General features: G+C 38.4%; 5 protein-coding genes across 5 annotated transcripts; 3 read left to right on the top strand and 2 right to left on the bottom strand.

The window, feature by feature from the left end:
- Window positions 1-645: 645 nt before the first annotated feature.
- Window positions 646-2,223, bottom strand: AK88_00207 (uncharacterized protein; the record flags this gene model as incomplete). Its single annotated transcript, XM_012477858.1, has 1 exon — window positions 646-2,223. The coding sequence occupies one exon, from the start codon at window positions 2,221-2,223 to the stop codon at window positions 646-648; it is 1,578 nt and encodes a 525-aa protein (XP_012333281.1).
- Window positions 2,224-3,324: 1,101 nt separating this feature from the next.
- Window positions 3,325-4,703, top strand: AK88_00206 (ATP synthase F1, gamma subunit; the record flags this gene model as incomplete). Its single annotated transcript, XM_012477857.1, has 3 exons — window positions 3,325-4,128; window positions 4,346-4,435; window positions 4,650-4,703. The coding sequence occupies 3 exons, from the start codon at window positions 3,325-3,327 to the stop codon at window positions 4,701-4,703; spliced, it is 948 nt and encodes a 315-aa protein (XP_012333280.1).
- A 1,928-nt stretch (window positions 4,704-6,631) lies between these two features.
- AK88_00205 (uncharacterized protein) lies at window positions 6,632-8,008 on the top strand (the record flags this gene model as incomplete). The annotated part of the gene is made up of 1 exon (XM_012477856.1): window positions 6,632-8,008. The coding sequence occupies one exon, from the start codon at window positions 6,632-6,634 to the stop codon at window positions 8,006-8,008; it is 1,377 nt and encodes a 458-aa protein (XP_012333279.1).
- A 1,047-nt stretch (window positions 8,009-9,055) lies between these two features.
- On the bottom strand, window positions 9,056-10,539 carry AK88_00204 (26S protease regulatory subunit 7; the record flags this gene model as incomplete). The annotated part of the gene is made up of 2 exons (XM_012477855.1): window positions 9,056-10,249; window positions 10,471-10,539. 2 exons carry the CDS (start codon window positions 10,537-10,539, stop codon window positions 9,056-9,058), a joined length of 1,263 nt encoding a protein of 420 aa, XP_012333278.1.
- Window positions 10,540-14,096: 3,557 nt separating this feature from the next.
- AK88_00203 (uncharacterized protein) lies at window positions 14,097-15,743 on the top strand (the record flags this gene model as incomplete). Its single annotated transcript, XM_012477854.1, has 1 exon — window positions 14,097-15,743. The coding sequence occupies one exon, from the start codon at window positions 14,097-14,099 to the stop codon at window positions 15,741-15,743; it is 1,647 nt and encodes a 548-aa protein (XP_012333277.1).
- Window positions 15,744-16,085: the final 342 nt, after the last annotated feature.

The following is a 16,085-nucleotide window of genomic DNA, read 5'->3' as shown; positions in this document are numbered from 1 at the left end:
AAAAAAAAAAAAAAAAAAAAAAAAAAAAGACGACGTGGGGCGAAGAGGCATAGCACGTATATTTCTCCGCTCTGCGTGCTCTCTTCACCCCATGCATACGGGACAACGTCTAATTCATTTCATCGTGACATCCCGTAAAAATAAATGCTTAACATGTACAATTCTTGCGCAAATGTACACTGATTTTTTCCCTGAATTATGCTGCACACTCTGCATGCATCATATAAATAAATTATGAAAAAAAAAAAAAAAAAAAAAAAAAACTAACACAAAGGGGGTAGCCAATGATATAAAAAACACCAAATCGGAATATATGGAACCGGAGTAATCTTCCTCCGTTCTTCTCCGCATCGGTACGAATGGGCCTTTTCGCAAGTTTGTCCACATTTGAAAAAAGCCTTCATTCATCAGGTGAAGGGGTGAAGTGGCCACTCCAATCTGATGGGCGTCTCGCCGGGTTGATCATCCATTTGAATAAGTTTACAGGAATGACACCATCACGTTTGGATACATAATTTTTCCACCGCCATCTTCTTATGCTATGTTATGTTACTTTACGATTTGCATCGGCTGGAGTTGCACAACCACAGGGGTCGCTTTTATTTTGCTTGACGGATGAGGCCGCTAGCCCCCTCCCCCCACACACTACTGTATCACGTTGAGTGTGCCGTCAAGAGCCCAAGTGGCCATAAGATCCTGGGTAGTGTGATGAAGCACCCCAAGGGCCTCTTCCTCGAGGACCTTGATCTGCGTCTCCAGCTTGGCGGTACTATAATTAAAGCAATAAAGGTACTGGTTCTCCGCCAAGCAGTAGACATATTTAGAATTGGGGGAGAGGCACGCAGAGACAAAATTCACAGGGTTTTCGTCCTCGACCTTTTCTGCTAAATATGTATAAGTCTTAATAATCTGTCCTTTAAAATTCATAAGGTAGCAATAGGGCGATTTAGAGCATACTAGGATAAGTTCGTCCAACGTCTTTGTCAATAATGTGATGGTATGCACAGAAGGGAAAATTATATTATCCTTTACATTGTAATATACATAAAATGAAGTAATACACTCACAAGTTTTCTGGTTATATATATATATTTTTCCTTCTTCTGTTCCACATATGACTTTAGAATTATCTAGAGAGTACACACATGAGTGGACAACAGTAGAGTGCTTTCTAAATTCTTTTAAACATTTCAATGACTTCAGTCCAAATATTTTAACAGAAAGGTCATATGAAGATGTTAAGATTTGTGTCTGATCATTATTAAAATGAACAGATGTCACTGCGTTCGTGTGTGCATTAATAGTTCTTAAACAAGAACCCGTTTTTATTTTCCATATTTTGATTAACCCCTTAGAATCTGCACTAATTAAAATTTCATCATCCTTACTAATGCATAGCGAAACGATGGGATTGTCATGCATCATGATGTTATTGTTATATTGGTAAGGTAAATCGCTGTTTAATTGTCCAGTTAGCCAACTCCATACTTCTATGAACCCATCAGATGAACCCGTAATTAAGTAATCGTGGCTATACGAACATATACAACATTCTACATTTGAGTCTTTACCAAAACTTATACTTTTTAAAATCCTTTCTGGGTACACATCTATACCCTTGGATTCGTCTTTTTCTAAATTTCTAAAAATATCAAAATTGTCATTTTCTTTATTTTTTTTTATAAGGTTGTGATGATTCTGCCATTTTAAGGCCATCCCTAGTAGGGCTAATAATCTGGACGGTGCACATGAAGTTATTTCATTGTTAATCATCACGCATATGTTATTCCTTCTTTCCTCTTTTGTTATCCCATCGTATAAAGTATTTTTATTAACATGCTTACTGTTCATGCTGAGGAGATCTTCCAATTTGTCATATTTTTCTGCATTCATCTTTTTCATTTTTTTAAATATAATGCACTCACTCATTATCTTTTCGGCTAACTCATTTTCTTTATATTCTATAAGTTCGCATATTAGCTGTTCATACAAATTTATTAGAGTTTCATCAGATAGCTCGATCGTCGTTATGTTATACAAAACATTTTTCCAATCTCCTTTGTGTATGTCTCTTATTAGCATTTCCACGTTGCTTATTGCGTTTAGCTTTACATTGCTTTCTTCCTGCAAAACGTAAAAAGACCTCATTAAGTTATTTTCCTTCAAGTACTGTAGGATCAGCCGTATGACGTCCGGGGCTGACACATTCAGGTTGTTCGCCATATTGCGCTTAAACTGTTGGGGAGGGGGGCTTGTCTACGTCTCTCCCCCCCCACTCCTTCTCTTTTCTATCCCTTCCGGTTTCCTTTCTCTACTTCCACTTGTGGGTGACAGTGCGTTGGTTGCGTTCTCCCCACTTTCTATTGCGGGGAAATTGCAAAAAAGGTAGGCTGTCAAAAAAAAAAAAAAAATGTTAAGCTCTCAAATTGGCATGTTAGCCAACTCAAACAAAAGGCAGCAAATAGCCGACTTCTTCTCACACTTTGTTATGTTATTCCAGAGTAAACGTTGCATTTTTTTTTTTTTTCCCTGGCGAGGTGAGTCGTGCTGTTTTGAAGTACCACCTTTTGGGGTCAGTTTACGCTTAACACTTTGGCCATATTTTTTTGTTTTTTTTTGTTTTTTTTTGCTCTAAAGAGTGTACATAAAATAGTGGTTATAAAAATACGTACAAATATACCTTCCCGCTCGGGTTACCCGTTTTTTTTTTTTTTTTTTTCTTTATATATATTTTCCCTCACCGGCGTGCTTACTACACTAGGGCGATTAATAGCAATTGCGAGGAAATACCTTCAATCGCGCAAGTCAAGTTAGCGAGAGTGTGGGGCGACGCTAAGGTGTTCACATTTTGTTTTTATATCTTTCCCCTGTGAGGAAGCATTACGCAGGAAAAATCTTACGAATGAGGTGAAAAAAAAATAAACTTGGTGAACGAGCAGTGACAGGCTTTATAATGTGCACTTCCATACAAGTTAAGCACACATAGTGTGGTACTGTTAACACTGCGAATTGATGAACGCCTTCAGAGGAATTCCATTTCAACCGCGTCGCCTTTTGTTCCGCCTAGGCTTCTTCCCAAGGAGAATATCCTAGCAACACACCAGCTGGGTAACCCCTCAGCGCAGGAGAGGTAAAGAAGAAAAAAAACAAAAAATGCATTTTATGAAACAGCCACAAGGTAACTTCTAGCGCTTAGCAAGGTTAAAAGGAAGAAGCGTTTAGCTTTAATGAGTGGGGGGTGTATCAAATATTTGGGCCATCACGAAGGTTAGAAGCGTCGCGAGGGTTAGCAACCACCGCACCAAATTTCACCCTTGTGTAAAGATGATCAAAATGGCCTGGAACAACCCACTGCTACTTCGCGCAGAACAGTGCGCACTGAACAACCTGAGCATAATGGCGAAGAGAAACTTCGCAAGCGACAACCTCAGATCCCTGTCGCTCCGAATGAAGTCTATCAAGTCCATCCAGAAAATCACCAAAGCAATGAAAATGGTTGCCGCGTCCAAATTTAAAGGGGACCAAAGAAGGTTAGAAAATTGCAAACACTTCTCAACCCCATTAACAGATATATTCAACAGATTAAATAAACAAGAAATGCACAAAAAAAATGAAGACCTTGCAATTATTGCCATCTCATCAGATAAAGGATTATGCGGTAGTGTCAATTCTTCCGTCTCAAGAGTTTGTAAAAAATTATTAGAAAATGAACAAGTAGACAATGAGCTTGTTAATAATCTTTCCCCCAGTAAAATATACCTGTATGGTATAGGAGAAAAAATCAGATCAGCTTTAAATAGATTACATGGGGATAAATTTGAAGCCATTTATAATGAGTATAATAAAATACCCATAAATTTCCTGACCTGTGCATATATTGCTGAACGCATAATAAAAAAAAACCACACGAATTTGCTTATTGTTTATAATAATTTTAAATCAGCCATATCTTTTGATACAAAAATATTAAGTGTGTTTTCCGAAAAGCAGCTTAAAAAAATGAACAAAAAGGAACTAGCCACTTTCGAGTTCGAGCCAGAACTTGATCATATATTTAAAGACATTTATGAGTTCTACTTTGCTTCCCTGATTTATAACTGCATCATAGAAAATTTGGCCGCCGAACAGGTAAGGAAATATGTAACAGCGGTGGGGACAAAGCGCAACCCTCTACACATATGTAGGGAGTTGTCGTAGGGGCACACACTTTCTCATCCAATTAGCTGGAGTTACCCCTCCATCATACGACATACCTTGTTCAGCACACACACATATATACATATACACCCTCCGTATTTAACGCAATCCATTATGCTCCCCCCCACACTTTTCCCTGTTTATACAGTCTGCCCGAATGACAGCTATGGACAACGCCTCCTCGAGTGCCACCGAGATGTTAGACGCCCTGTCGCTCAGGTATAACAGGGCGAGACAGGTAAAAAGGGGGAAAGAAAAAAAAAAAAAAATTTGGAGAAAAAAAAAAGAAAAGAAATGAACGGATAAGTTCAACAAATTGGTGCCTCACCAATCAACCATCGGACACCTTGGATCAGCAGATTGGTCTACCCATTTTGGGTCGTCACCTCTGCCATCCATTTTGTGCTGACCCCATTACAACACCCCTGCGTGCACCTTTTTCCCATGTGCAGTCTAAAATTACGTTGGAGCTTATAGAAATTATATCCGGTGCGAACGCCTTGTAGCGCGCTCGAGTATTCTCACTCGGAATGAGCCATTTGTCGCAGTGCGGACCTATATGACCTCACTGTTACGCGAATGTATTACCACGTATACATCGCCCCGTATGCATTACCCCGTTTGAGGATGTGTATATATTTTTTTTTTACCTTCCCCCAAGTACGTACTCGGAGACACATACGTGACAGAAAAGGACACAACAAAATGGAAACAAAAAAAAAAAAAACACATACATAAAAGTGTCTTCCGTTTTGTGATTTCTTTTTGTTTTTTTTTTTTTTTGAATAACTTCGGCTAACTGTGGACAGTTGGAAGGCCATGTGGTGTTACACATAAATGTACATACACGCTGCACATTTTTTTGTGCAAATAATTTTTTTTTTTGGCGGGTCCGCCACGGGGGGCGCCCCTTTGTATATTTACGAAGGCCACTCTGCGACGCTGTCCCAGCAAAGGTAGTGGCCACTAGTGAAGTACCAAAAAAAAAAAGCGCATATAGGGCACGATAAGAAAAAATTTTCAATGCTAACATGCCTATCAATGCACTGCCAATTTTATTCTTCAATTTTGGGGGCATAAACTTGTTCTGTACTTCCAAAGGTACAATGTAGCAAACACCTCAAGGTGTTGTGTGCGGGCAGGTGTAAGCATACCACAGGATGAGCTCATTAAATGGTTTATTGCTTTACGACTTCTCTCCATGCATCATTCGAGGGAAAACAACTCGTTTCCGTCTTTGCAGATGAGCTGTTTTTCATATTTCCATCACAAGGGTAATTTTTTTTTTTGTGCAAAAATGGAGAACATAAATCAATCAAATTGAAGAACAAAAAAAATAATAATAAATTTAGAATAAATACGTGATACGCAAAGGTCGTTTTCCCCAAACGGATAAGCTACGTTTTCACGTGCTTGTATTACCAATAAGTGCTGCGCATAGTTTGTTAACATGTACACAAAAGAACAGGTGCCGCTTCACATAGGAGTACAGCGGAAGGAGAAAACCCGCAGTTCACACATCGCGCATTTCGGTGTACGAAAATGAATGGAAGGTGAAAAATCCTGGCTTGTTTTTTTTTTTTTTTTTGTCACCTTCCATTTCCGCTCAGAAGTTACCAGATTATCACCAGAGCTGACTTATGCCCACAAATATAAGTACCATAAGCGGCATGTATACTTCCCTGCATTCTGTGTGAGAACATGCTCGTGGTATAGTGGGGGCATTCATCAGAACACAGGGTTGTTTCGGCAAGCCATTTGGGCGATAGTCTTTTCGAAGCAGTTCTGCCCCATTGCCACGCGCGCACGTTTTTGTTTTTCCACGTTTGTGTCACCTCCCATCACGCGAACGAGCTGTTAGGGGTCACCGCTTCTTCATCATATATCATGGAAAACGCCATTTGGAAGAAGAAATAATTTGGGTGATTTTCCCACTCTGCAAAATATTTAATTTTGCAGGTGCTATGTGAGTTGGTCCTCACTGTGTGGCATAGCGGCATTTTTCCCCTCCCTCCGGCCGCTTTGTTTATGTATTTTATTTTCCCATGCTGGGAAGTGATGAAGTAGTAGGAAGGTTGTTTACATGGCAGTCACAGCGGAGCTGAGAGCCAAATTTCGTCCTTCTCTCCCCCCACGAAGCATGTAACCAAAGAAGGGTATGGTTTTCGCCCGTTGAAGATCCCGCCCCCCCTTACCGCCAAACACCGTATGGCACAACTGCTGAGAAGCGTTAGGCCCGTGTTGAGAGAAGATTTGGAAGAAAGAATAAAAAAAAAAACAAGTCGAGAAGAAGGAAAGAAGGGACGAACAGTAGAAAGACCCTTCATATCTCATAAAGGGAATAACTCACCTTGAGTAGGAGAGGGGGACCCCCTCACCGCTGTTTTCCTGGCCTCCCCCCCTTCCCCTCGCCATCACACACATAGCTGCAAGGATGGCGTGCATAAGCGCCATTTTCATCATCGACATGAAGGGGAAGGTAATCATCAACAGGAACTACCGAGGTGAAGTGAACATGAACCTGACAGAGGTATTTTACAATTGCGTAATCGATCAGGAAGACAATCTAATAAAGCCCATATTCCATGTGAACGGTCTCACCTACTGCTGGGTAACATATAACAATATATATATCCTAGCAGTAACGAGAAAAAACAGTAATGCCACATTGATCATCACATTTCTTTACAAATTAATTCAAGTACTCAAGGACTATTTTAAAGTGCTGGAGGAGGAAAGCATAAAAGACAATTTCGTAATTACCTATGAGTTGTTAGACGAAATGATTGATAATGGATTTCCACAACTAAGTGAAGTGAAAATATTAAGAGAGTATATAAAAAATAAAGCTCACCAATTAACAGTAAAAAATATAAAAATACCATCAGCCATTACCAATTCGGTATCATGGAGAAATGAAGGAATAAAATATAAAAAAAACGAAATATTTTTGGATGTCATTGAAAGTTTAAATATTATAATTTCATCCAATGGTACCGTTTTGAGGAGTGAAATACTTGGATGCCTAAAAATGAAGTCATACTTATCAGGTATGCCAGAATTAAAGCTAGGGTTAAACGATAAACTTTTGTTTAATAAAAATATGAACAATTTTAACAGCACAGGGAGTGGAGATAATAGCAATACAGCAGGGGGAACTGCCAATTCTAATTCTTCTAACGTTGCCAATGTAAATACCCAAACGAATAGAACTAAGTTGGTGGAATTAGAAGACATGAAATTTCATCAGTGTGTTCGTCTTTCCAAATTTGAAAATGACCGAACCATTTCTTTTATCCCTCCAGATGGCATATTCAATTTAATGACTTATCGTTTAAGTACACATGTAAAACCACTCTTCTGGTTAGACATTAATATTTCTAAAAAGTCCCTCACAAAAATAGAATATGTAGTGAAAGCCAAATCGCAATTCAAAAATAAAAGCATTGCAAATAATGTAGAGTTCCATTTGCCCGTCCCGGCTGATGTGGATTCTCCACATTTTCAAACCTACATAGGAACTGTAAAATATTATCCAGATAAAGATGTTCTCATATGGAAAATAAAACAATTTCAGGGACAAAAAGAATATATGATGAATGCCCAATTTGGCTTACCTTCCATCGTCTCCACTGAAAATAAAGACGTATATTACAAGAGGCCTGTAAATGTCAAGTTCGAAATACCCTACTTCACCATTTCAGGCATCACCGTGCGGTACCTGAAAATTATTGAGAAGAGCGGTTATCAGGCCTTGCCGTGGGTCAGGTACATCACGCAGAACGGCGATTACCAGGTTAGAATTTCCTGACGTGTCTCTGGGAGAAAATTCGGAACGTCCGCGGTAAAGCAGGGCTCCTCCCCCCGAAAATTCACACGAGTGTGTGTAACGTCATGTGTAACTCCGCATCGCATTTCCGCGCAGTGCATTTTTTGTAAATTCTCCATGTCCACATACCATGTGTTTATGTGAGCACACCAGTAAAAATTTCACCACATTAAGGAGGCACATTTCAGCTCAATAATAGGGAGATACCTTTTTTTTTTTTTTTTTTTTTGCACACATTATACCATTTTATTTCTCCCACCCGCAACATAGAATAAAATTTTTCCAGTGATCAAATCTGTTTGTTGTTTCGTTTATTGCTACCCATTCGAACTCGTTAATGAATATATGTTTTCTCCTAGTCACGCATATGCAAATGTGATAGCAGTAACTGGCCTCTTTGTTTTTTCCTCTCTCTTCCCCTTTACTGTTTAAGAAGTGCTCATTCGTTGAAAAAAAAAAAAAGTGAATATTCCCCAAAAGTGGAGATTTTTTTTGTGCAAGTATTTTGCAACGTGGCATCTCTGTTCTTCCCTTCGGAAAGTCGGACAAACAGAGTAGACACCCTGGAGGATTACAAGAGAATCCATCACAGAGCGCCCCGTTTTGAGGATCACTTGATCAGCGTCACCGCGTCTGTCACGTTGGGCTTCCCCACGAACAGCACCAAATAGCTAAAAATATATTATGCACTATAAAAAAATCAAAGTCTTTAAAAATTTCACGCCTCATGCAATGCGTACATATGTTCATGCAGAGAGGGGCGGAGGGATTTTCGCATTATACGACTGGCATGCAAACGCATATGTCGCTAGGAAAAAAAAAAAAAAAAAATAGCGTGCACCCGTCCCCCGGCTCCATGCGGGGCTTCTACTCCAAATGTCCATGTCAAAATATTGGCCCATAAGTGGCGCTTTTTTTTGTTGCCCAACTTTTGCAACTCGCTTCTTGCCGCACCCGTGAGCACGTCCACATGGCATCGATATATGGATAGCTTCGAAGCCAAAGCGGCTAGTAGCATTGGTGAGTACCCTAATTGTACACCATATATTTTCCCGTGGCCGAGAATTGCTTGCAACCATGTATGACTTTGTTTATTGCAAGCAAAAGGTCCTTCTCGGTGATGGTTTTTCTTCTGGCTCTGATGGCAAACATACCTGCCTCTGTGCAGACACTTCTAATATCAGAACCGGTGCTGTTGGGGCATAACCTAGCCAGAAGCTCAAATCTAACATCTCTGCTCATATTCATAGTATTAGCGTGAATCTTAAAAATATGGGTTCTACCTTCAAGGTCAGGTAAACTAAATTCTATCTTTCTGTCGATTCTACCAGGTCTAACTAATGCACTATCTAAAGTGTCGGGCCTATTCGTAGCCATTAGTACTTTGATATTACCTCTGTTATCGAACCCATCAAGCTGATTTACAATTTCTAACATGGTTCTTTGTACTTCATGATCCCCATGTGCACTTTCATCTCCTCTAGAACCTCCTATTGCATCTACCTCATCAATAAATAGGATACATGCCTTTTTCGATTTGGCCATTTGAAATAATTCTCTCACCATTCTAGCTCCTTCACCAACATATTTCTGTACAAGTTCAGAACCAATAACACATATGAAACAAGCATCTGTTCGATTGGCGATTGCTCTAGCTGTTAGAGTTTTACCCGTACCTGGGGGGCCATACAGTAGAACCCCCTTAGGAGGATCTATTCCTAACGTTACAAATCTTTCTGGTTGTAGCAAAGGCATTTCTACCACTTCCCGTAATTTCTCTAACTGTTCTTTGCACCCACCAATATCATTGTACGTAATATCTGGCTTCTCTTCCACCGTCATCATTGTAACCGTGGGATCTATCTTTGGAGGGAGAAGAATTTGAATTTTGTATTTAGTCCTATCTACCCCTACTCTCATCCCTTCTTCTATATCACTTGGTGCAACCTTATCTCCTAACCCTACCACAAATTTTGCTATTTGCTTAACATTAATAATGTATTTTGTTTGATCTGTGTCTCCATTGATAATTTTTGTACATCTAGCTACTTGAAGTGGTTGTTCTTCATTCAGCATCTGTTTATCTAACTGTAGATCCCACTGATTCGGAAGACATAATCCTGTGTCACTTTCTCTCACTCCGCAAAGTTTGTTAATGCTAGTTACTAACCCGCTTATGTCCGATTCAACCTTCTTGATGCTCTTTGAATACGGTCCAGATCCCTGCAGTGGATATCATGAATAAAGAGGTAGGGGGGTTACAAGATGGTTCACACGATGCACCTTCGCATTGAATGATGCTGACGCGTGGTTGGAAAGAGGGGTGCACGCAGTGTGCGTGGGTGACACACTACTTATGTGAAGTCACAAAATTCGCATGGCCATGCACAAACAGCACAACCGGGGGCGAAATTCTTTCCTTTATGAGCTTTGTTTTTTCTTACGTATGATTTCAAAATGTTTATATCTTCGTCATCCAGCGGTTTGGACTGTGTGGGTGTGTCCTCATCCATTGTTAGTTCAGCAAGGACATACAAAAAGAGCGCTAAAAAGGGGTAGCAATTCTACTGAAAAAGTAAACCGCGTCAGTTGATTTCAGCGGTTTAGGATGTTCTTTTATTTTTTTCCTTTCTCTGCAAGGTTGTACATAACTTTGTTTTATTTTATTTGTTTTTTTTTTTTTTTTTGTTTGTTTTAAGTTATCCCTCTCTATCGTATCTGTTGAGTTTGGATACGTTCGATGGGACTGTACCTCTTAGCGCCAAACTCGAATGTATATTTTTATTTTTATTCTCTTTAATAATTCGCGAGAAAAATCATGCGTACACGTGGCGCAAGTGACATGTCCGGGTTGGCCATGCTGCGCGTACACGCCTTGCCACACGAGGCAGTTAAAATGCGGCTGATCGAAATCCTTCAGCTCAAGGTAAATTGTAATTTCACTTGACGCATACGGAAAGGTACACTTGCCAGCGGGATGATTAAACTAAAAAAAAAAAAAAAAAGGGATTCCTTTTGTACAAGAATAGTCTGCTTAATTTGTGTAAACTTGTACAATCTGATAAAGAGGGGAAAAATGTGAAATAATTAAAAAATTTTACCTTCGTTACCGCGTTTGGTGCCCCCTCACTTTTTTTTTTTTTTTTTTTTTTTTTGTTTTTCCAATTTTCATTCATCACCTCTAGCATGGTTTTAAAAATTAAGGAAGAGAAAAAGTAAAACATTCATTTGGCGTTTCGTGTTAACACAAGGGTGGGGGAAAGGAACAAAATGTAATTGTAAACACCAGGTGGTAAGTAACGAGTGGGTCGCACAGCAAATTATAACTCACAACCTACAAATTGGCGGTCAATTTACACCGAATTGGTTCATTTCGAATTTTTTTTATATTTTTTTGTGATGAGAATAATCGAGGCAATGACAAAAGGAGAGAAAACAACTGGCAGGACAAAAGCTGGGGTGTACACAAATATAAGTGTCTGCATGGTTTGGAAAAAGGCACCTACGGGGTTGGGGACAAGTATGCCAACGTATACACATCCCTGCTTTTCCATCGTGCACAAATGTGTACTTGGGCGAAAACATCCCCACCCCGTAAAATCCCATTTGGGGGTGACTCCACAGTTTATTCCGCAAAGAACTCTTTGCATTTCATGGAAGACAACCATTGGATTCAAACTACACCCAAGTGGTGAGAAGGACAAGACCTGAACAGGTTAGTTCTCGTCGCGGCTTCGTTCCTCCCCATTTAGTGACCCAACGAGTGCATCACTAATTAGTATTTGTAACCCTTTTTTGCTCTCATTTAATTTTACGACGTGCGCCTACCCAAGCGCTGTTCTGTGAAAGTATTCCTTTAAATGTGCCCCTCATACCCCCCCCACAAAATGGAAACATTCATGTCTGTCCCCTAAACCATGTGTCCATTTTTAAAATATGTAAGACAAAGCAAATCAATGTACTGTGTATGATATACCTACCTGAACAAAAAATTTCATTTTGTAGAAGGCGAACAAAAAAAAAAAAAAAAAATGAAAAACCGTGAGGTAAAAGCTCCTCCTTTGGGCACCGCATCCCAGTGGGCGTTTATTTTATGCCTCCATTCGTTCTGTATTTTCGCCCACAAAAAATAGCCACAATACGGTTCGAAGCATGCCTTGTCGTTAAAAACAGAGCAGCAAAAAGGAAAAATAATAAAAAAAAAACACATCGCGCATCACGCATCCCTAACTGGGGAACTCTTATTTACTTGCATAGGGATGCAATACATGAACGGAAGCTCCTAATTTGATAAACATGTATACGCAGTGAATAAACCGAGCGTCCATGTGTTCATATGTATTTAAAGTTTATACATATGGAGAGGGCATGAAGGGGAGCCTAAATGCGTGTCCCAAAAATGTTAATTTGGAGGTGTTGCAAAAAGTGTAAGTACAAATGCCGACACTGCAATTTGCCAACTTCAAAATGTCTGGGAATTACGAGTCTTATATTATATGCTCCAGGGCTGAGGTGATTGACCAAACAGCCGTAAAAATGGCTTCCCCGTTACTGTGCACGGATATGTCTAGCCGTTTCGCTAAACCTTAAAAAAAGTTTTTTTTTTTTTTTTTATTTATTCTCTACAACAGAGCAATGAAATTCTTTTTTAGCGCGTGAAACGGACGTGTATAAACTTTGCAATTTTTCGATTAAAATGTCATGTTCGTTTGCTACAGACAGGTATGCATTCTATATGCTATAAAACGTATTTCATTTTAACTTGTGCGTTTGTTCACGCTTTGTAATTTTTTCCTTTTTTTTGTCTTTTGTGCGCCCCGTTGCGTAAACATGTAAGACGGGCTGGCTGTTAACCTTTGTCACCTCTTTTGTACAATTAGCGAATGTTGAGCACGACATCTCAGCAGTTCGTCCGTTCCTTTGTCTGCTTATCCATCGTTTATTTATTATTCCTTTTTTTACCCCTGTTTTGTGCCCATTTGTTTACTGTATTTACCTTTTTTTTACTTCATTTTTTTATTATATTTTATTATATATGTTTTAAATCTTGCTTGGCGTCCTGTCATCGCATAAATATATATCCCCCAATCCGCATATGGCATTCAAATGTATTATAAAAAAAAAATATATCATCATAGGAAGTACGTTCCGGCGCCGTATATTTTGCCTTTGCAAACATGGCACGAGAAAATAAGCGCATAAACAGAACACCGTATTGTTAGTACCATTGCAAGTATTTTATTTTGCGCGTATACACATACAAGTTATTTTGAAGCGGTTTACATTATTATGCATATAATGGGGTACGTAAAAAATATATACATATAAATATAATATATATATATATAAATATAATATATATATATATATAAATATAACATATATATACATAAATACAATATATATATATATAAATACAATATATATATATATATAAATACAATATAAATATGTATATATAAATATAATATATATTAAAATATATTTATGTAGATATATATTTTTGCACATATCGCATTCATTTTTTAAAAAAATTCATCGCGTTTTTTTGTTTTTTCCATTTTTCAGCTAAATAAACGAGAAAAAAATTCCATTTCATCGTTTTACCCTGTAAGCGCCTTTTTTCCGTTTTGTTAAACAAATTTGCCCATAAAAAAAAATATATTTGCAAAAAATAACATGTGTGAAGAAGATAGCATATAAATAAAAATACGTATACGTACATGTAAACGTAAATATACATGTATACGTACAAACATTTACGTAGGTATAATTATATTACGTACATTTGTACCCCTTGCGTACCTTGAAAAATGACATATGTTTAACGCCATCCCGCGCCCATCCCCCTGTGACGTACTTTTTCATTTCGACGAAATCGAGAACTTTGACAAATCTGAGCAACGTCATTGCAGTTCAGTTAAGCAGTTATAACTCAGTTGAAGCCAGCAAACAGGGGACGAAGCGGGAACAAATAAGGAGCAAGAGAAAGGGAAAGCACAAAAAAAAAAAAGAAAAAAAAAGAAAAAAAAAGAAAAAAAAAGAACAAAAAAGAACAAAAATTAACACGATGGTTAACCATCACAACCATGATGAACAGTACAGCGCAGAAAAGTCCGAAGAAAAAAAAAATGAGGAATCCTGTCAAATAAATGAATCGACTGTATGTCCTCCCAGCACTGGTAATGGAACGCCAGGTCTTTTAGAAACCATTCATAATGGCGACGATTCGCATTACCGGAGGGAAGATTTTGTGGACGAGGAGCGCAATTTGCTTGGGGAGCTACGAAGCCAGCATGATGATGCCATAACAAGTGAGCATTCTAAGGAAGAATCAGACATAAGCGAAACGGGGCATGCCCCAGACAGTGACATCAAAAGTGATACCAAAAGAGGCAATAAAAGTGGCAATAAAAGGGACACCGAAAATGGTGACCACGGGGAGGTAGCCTGGAATGAACTGAGCAGACAGGAATCACGCGAGGATGCGGTTGACCACGTCCAGGGAAGTGAAGACCACAACAGTAGCAAGCAGTTAAATAACGCGCATACAATAAAAATGGACGAAGCGAAAGGGGTTCACGATAAATTCCAAATTGAGGGCTCTTATGTACCGCCAAGCGACGCGGCAGATGCTCTACAAATCGAGGAGGATGAGTTGCAGGAAGAAACTGATGATGGATCTTTAAGCGGCACAATATATGGATCAATAGTTGGCTCCTTAAATAGTTACCAAATAGGCTCCCACAACGTGGCCCAAAGTAGCCTTGTAAAAAATTCCTCAGATGAAGACCAAGACGAAACCGTGGAAGCGGTCGTAGCAAAAGAAGATATGATCAACATTACCAGACTTTATCACACGGGCATAAACAAAATAGAAGCAGTCATCGCCCTTTACAGGTACTACAAAAACAATTTCAATCAACGGTTCAGGGAGCAAATGAACAAATACAACCCACTTATTTACTTCTGTAGTAACAATAACTTTGAAAATCACATCAGTGTGGATTATATTAATTATAAAGACAAAATGAATGAAATAAGAACTGAAAGATTGTCGAGGCTTGTACTTTATATAGAGGACATACACAAAATAAAACAAGCTCTAAAGGTTAAACAGCATAATGAAATTCAATTGGAGGATGACGAAAAGAAAGAATATTTTTACGATGCCTATGAAGACATAGAAGACTTCTTCATTTTTGATAACACCGTCTCGTATCTTAATAATGACGTGGAAAGCATTTTTTCCGAAGGTGAAAATTCTTCATTTTTTAAAGATGATGCAAGCATAGATAATTTCTTAGAAGAGCAGAAAAATAAAATCAATGACGAATTTAATATGCTAAATTTATTTAATCGTTTTTCTTTAAAAAATTATTATATGTTCGATATTAATAAAAATTTGTGTGCAATATATGCGCGCACCCCTATGATAATTAAAAAGTTTGCGGAAAAAATCAACTCCTATAGCAGCCCAGAAAAAACGGACGCCAACTTGGATGACACAAAGCAAGACGAAGTAAACTTTCCAAGTGAACATAATAATAAGGAAAATTATAATTACTATCCTGCTGCTGTTTCTCGTGAAAATAATCAAAATTTGGATGCCTACATTCAGTTTCATTGCGATAAATGGCAAGAAAATGTGTACGACATAGTTGAAGTAAATAGCCTCGAATTTGATTTTAATCGTTTAAGGTGCAACATAATGTAAAATATGTTTTTCCCCCTTTAATATTTTGCAAAATGTGCGTTTAAGGAGATATGCAAAGGTGTATTTCCTTTTTTTTCTTTTCATTGTTATGTTTTTTATCTTTTTCTTCGCGGGCCTTGGATCATAAGGTTTTATATATGGAGGACAGCTCCGTTTATAAATAAAACACCTTCAGTGCTACAACAGAGCGTTGTAGTAACTGTCCGCTTACGCCTTATCATAAATATAAGGATTTATTTTCATCTTTTTTTCCTTTGTTTGTACACGCAGACAATTTTTGCATCTTTTAAATATGCAGAATTCGCACTTTTTAATTTGCTCCGTTTTGGTTTCTTTTCTTTT

Source organism: Plasmodium fragile, assembly GCF_000956335.1.
Source record: "Plasmodium fragile strain nilgiri unplaced genomic scaffold supercont1.2, whole genome shotgun sequence".
NCBI classification, from domain to species: domain Eukaryota; phylum Apicomplexa; class Aconoidasida; order Haemosporida; family Plasmodiidae; genus Plasmodium; species Plasmodium fragile.
The sequence above is the reverse complement of the archived record's forward strand: the minus strand, read 5'-3'. Positions and strand labels throughout refer to the sequence as shown.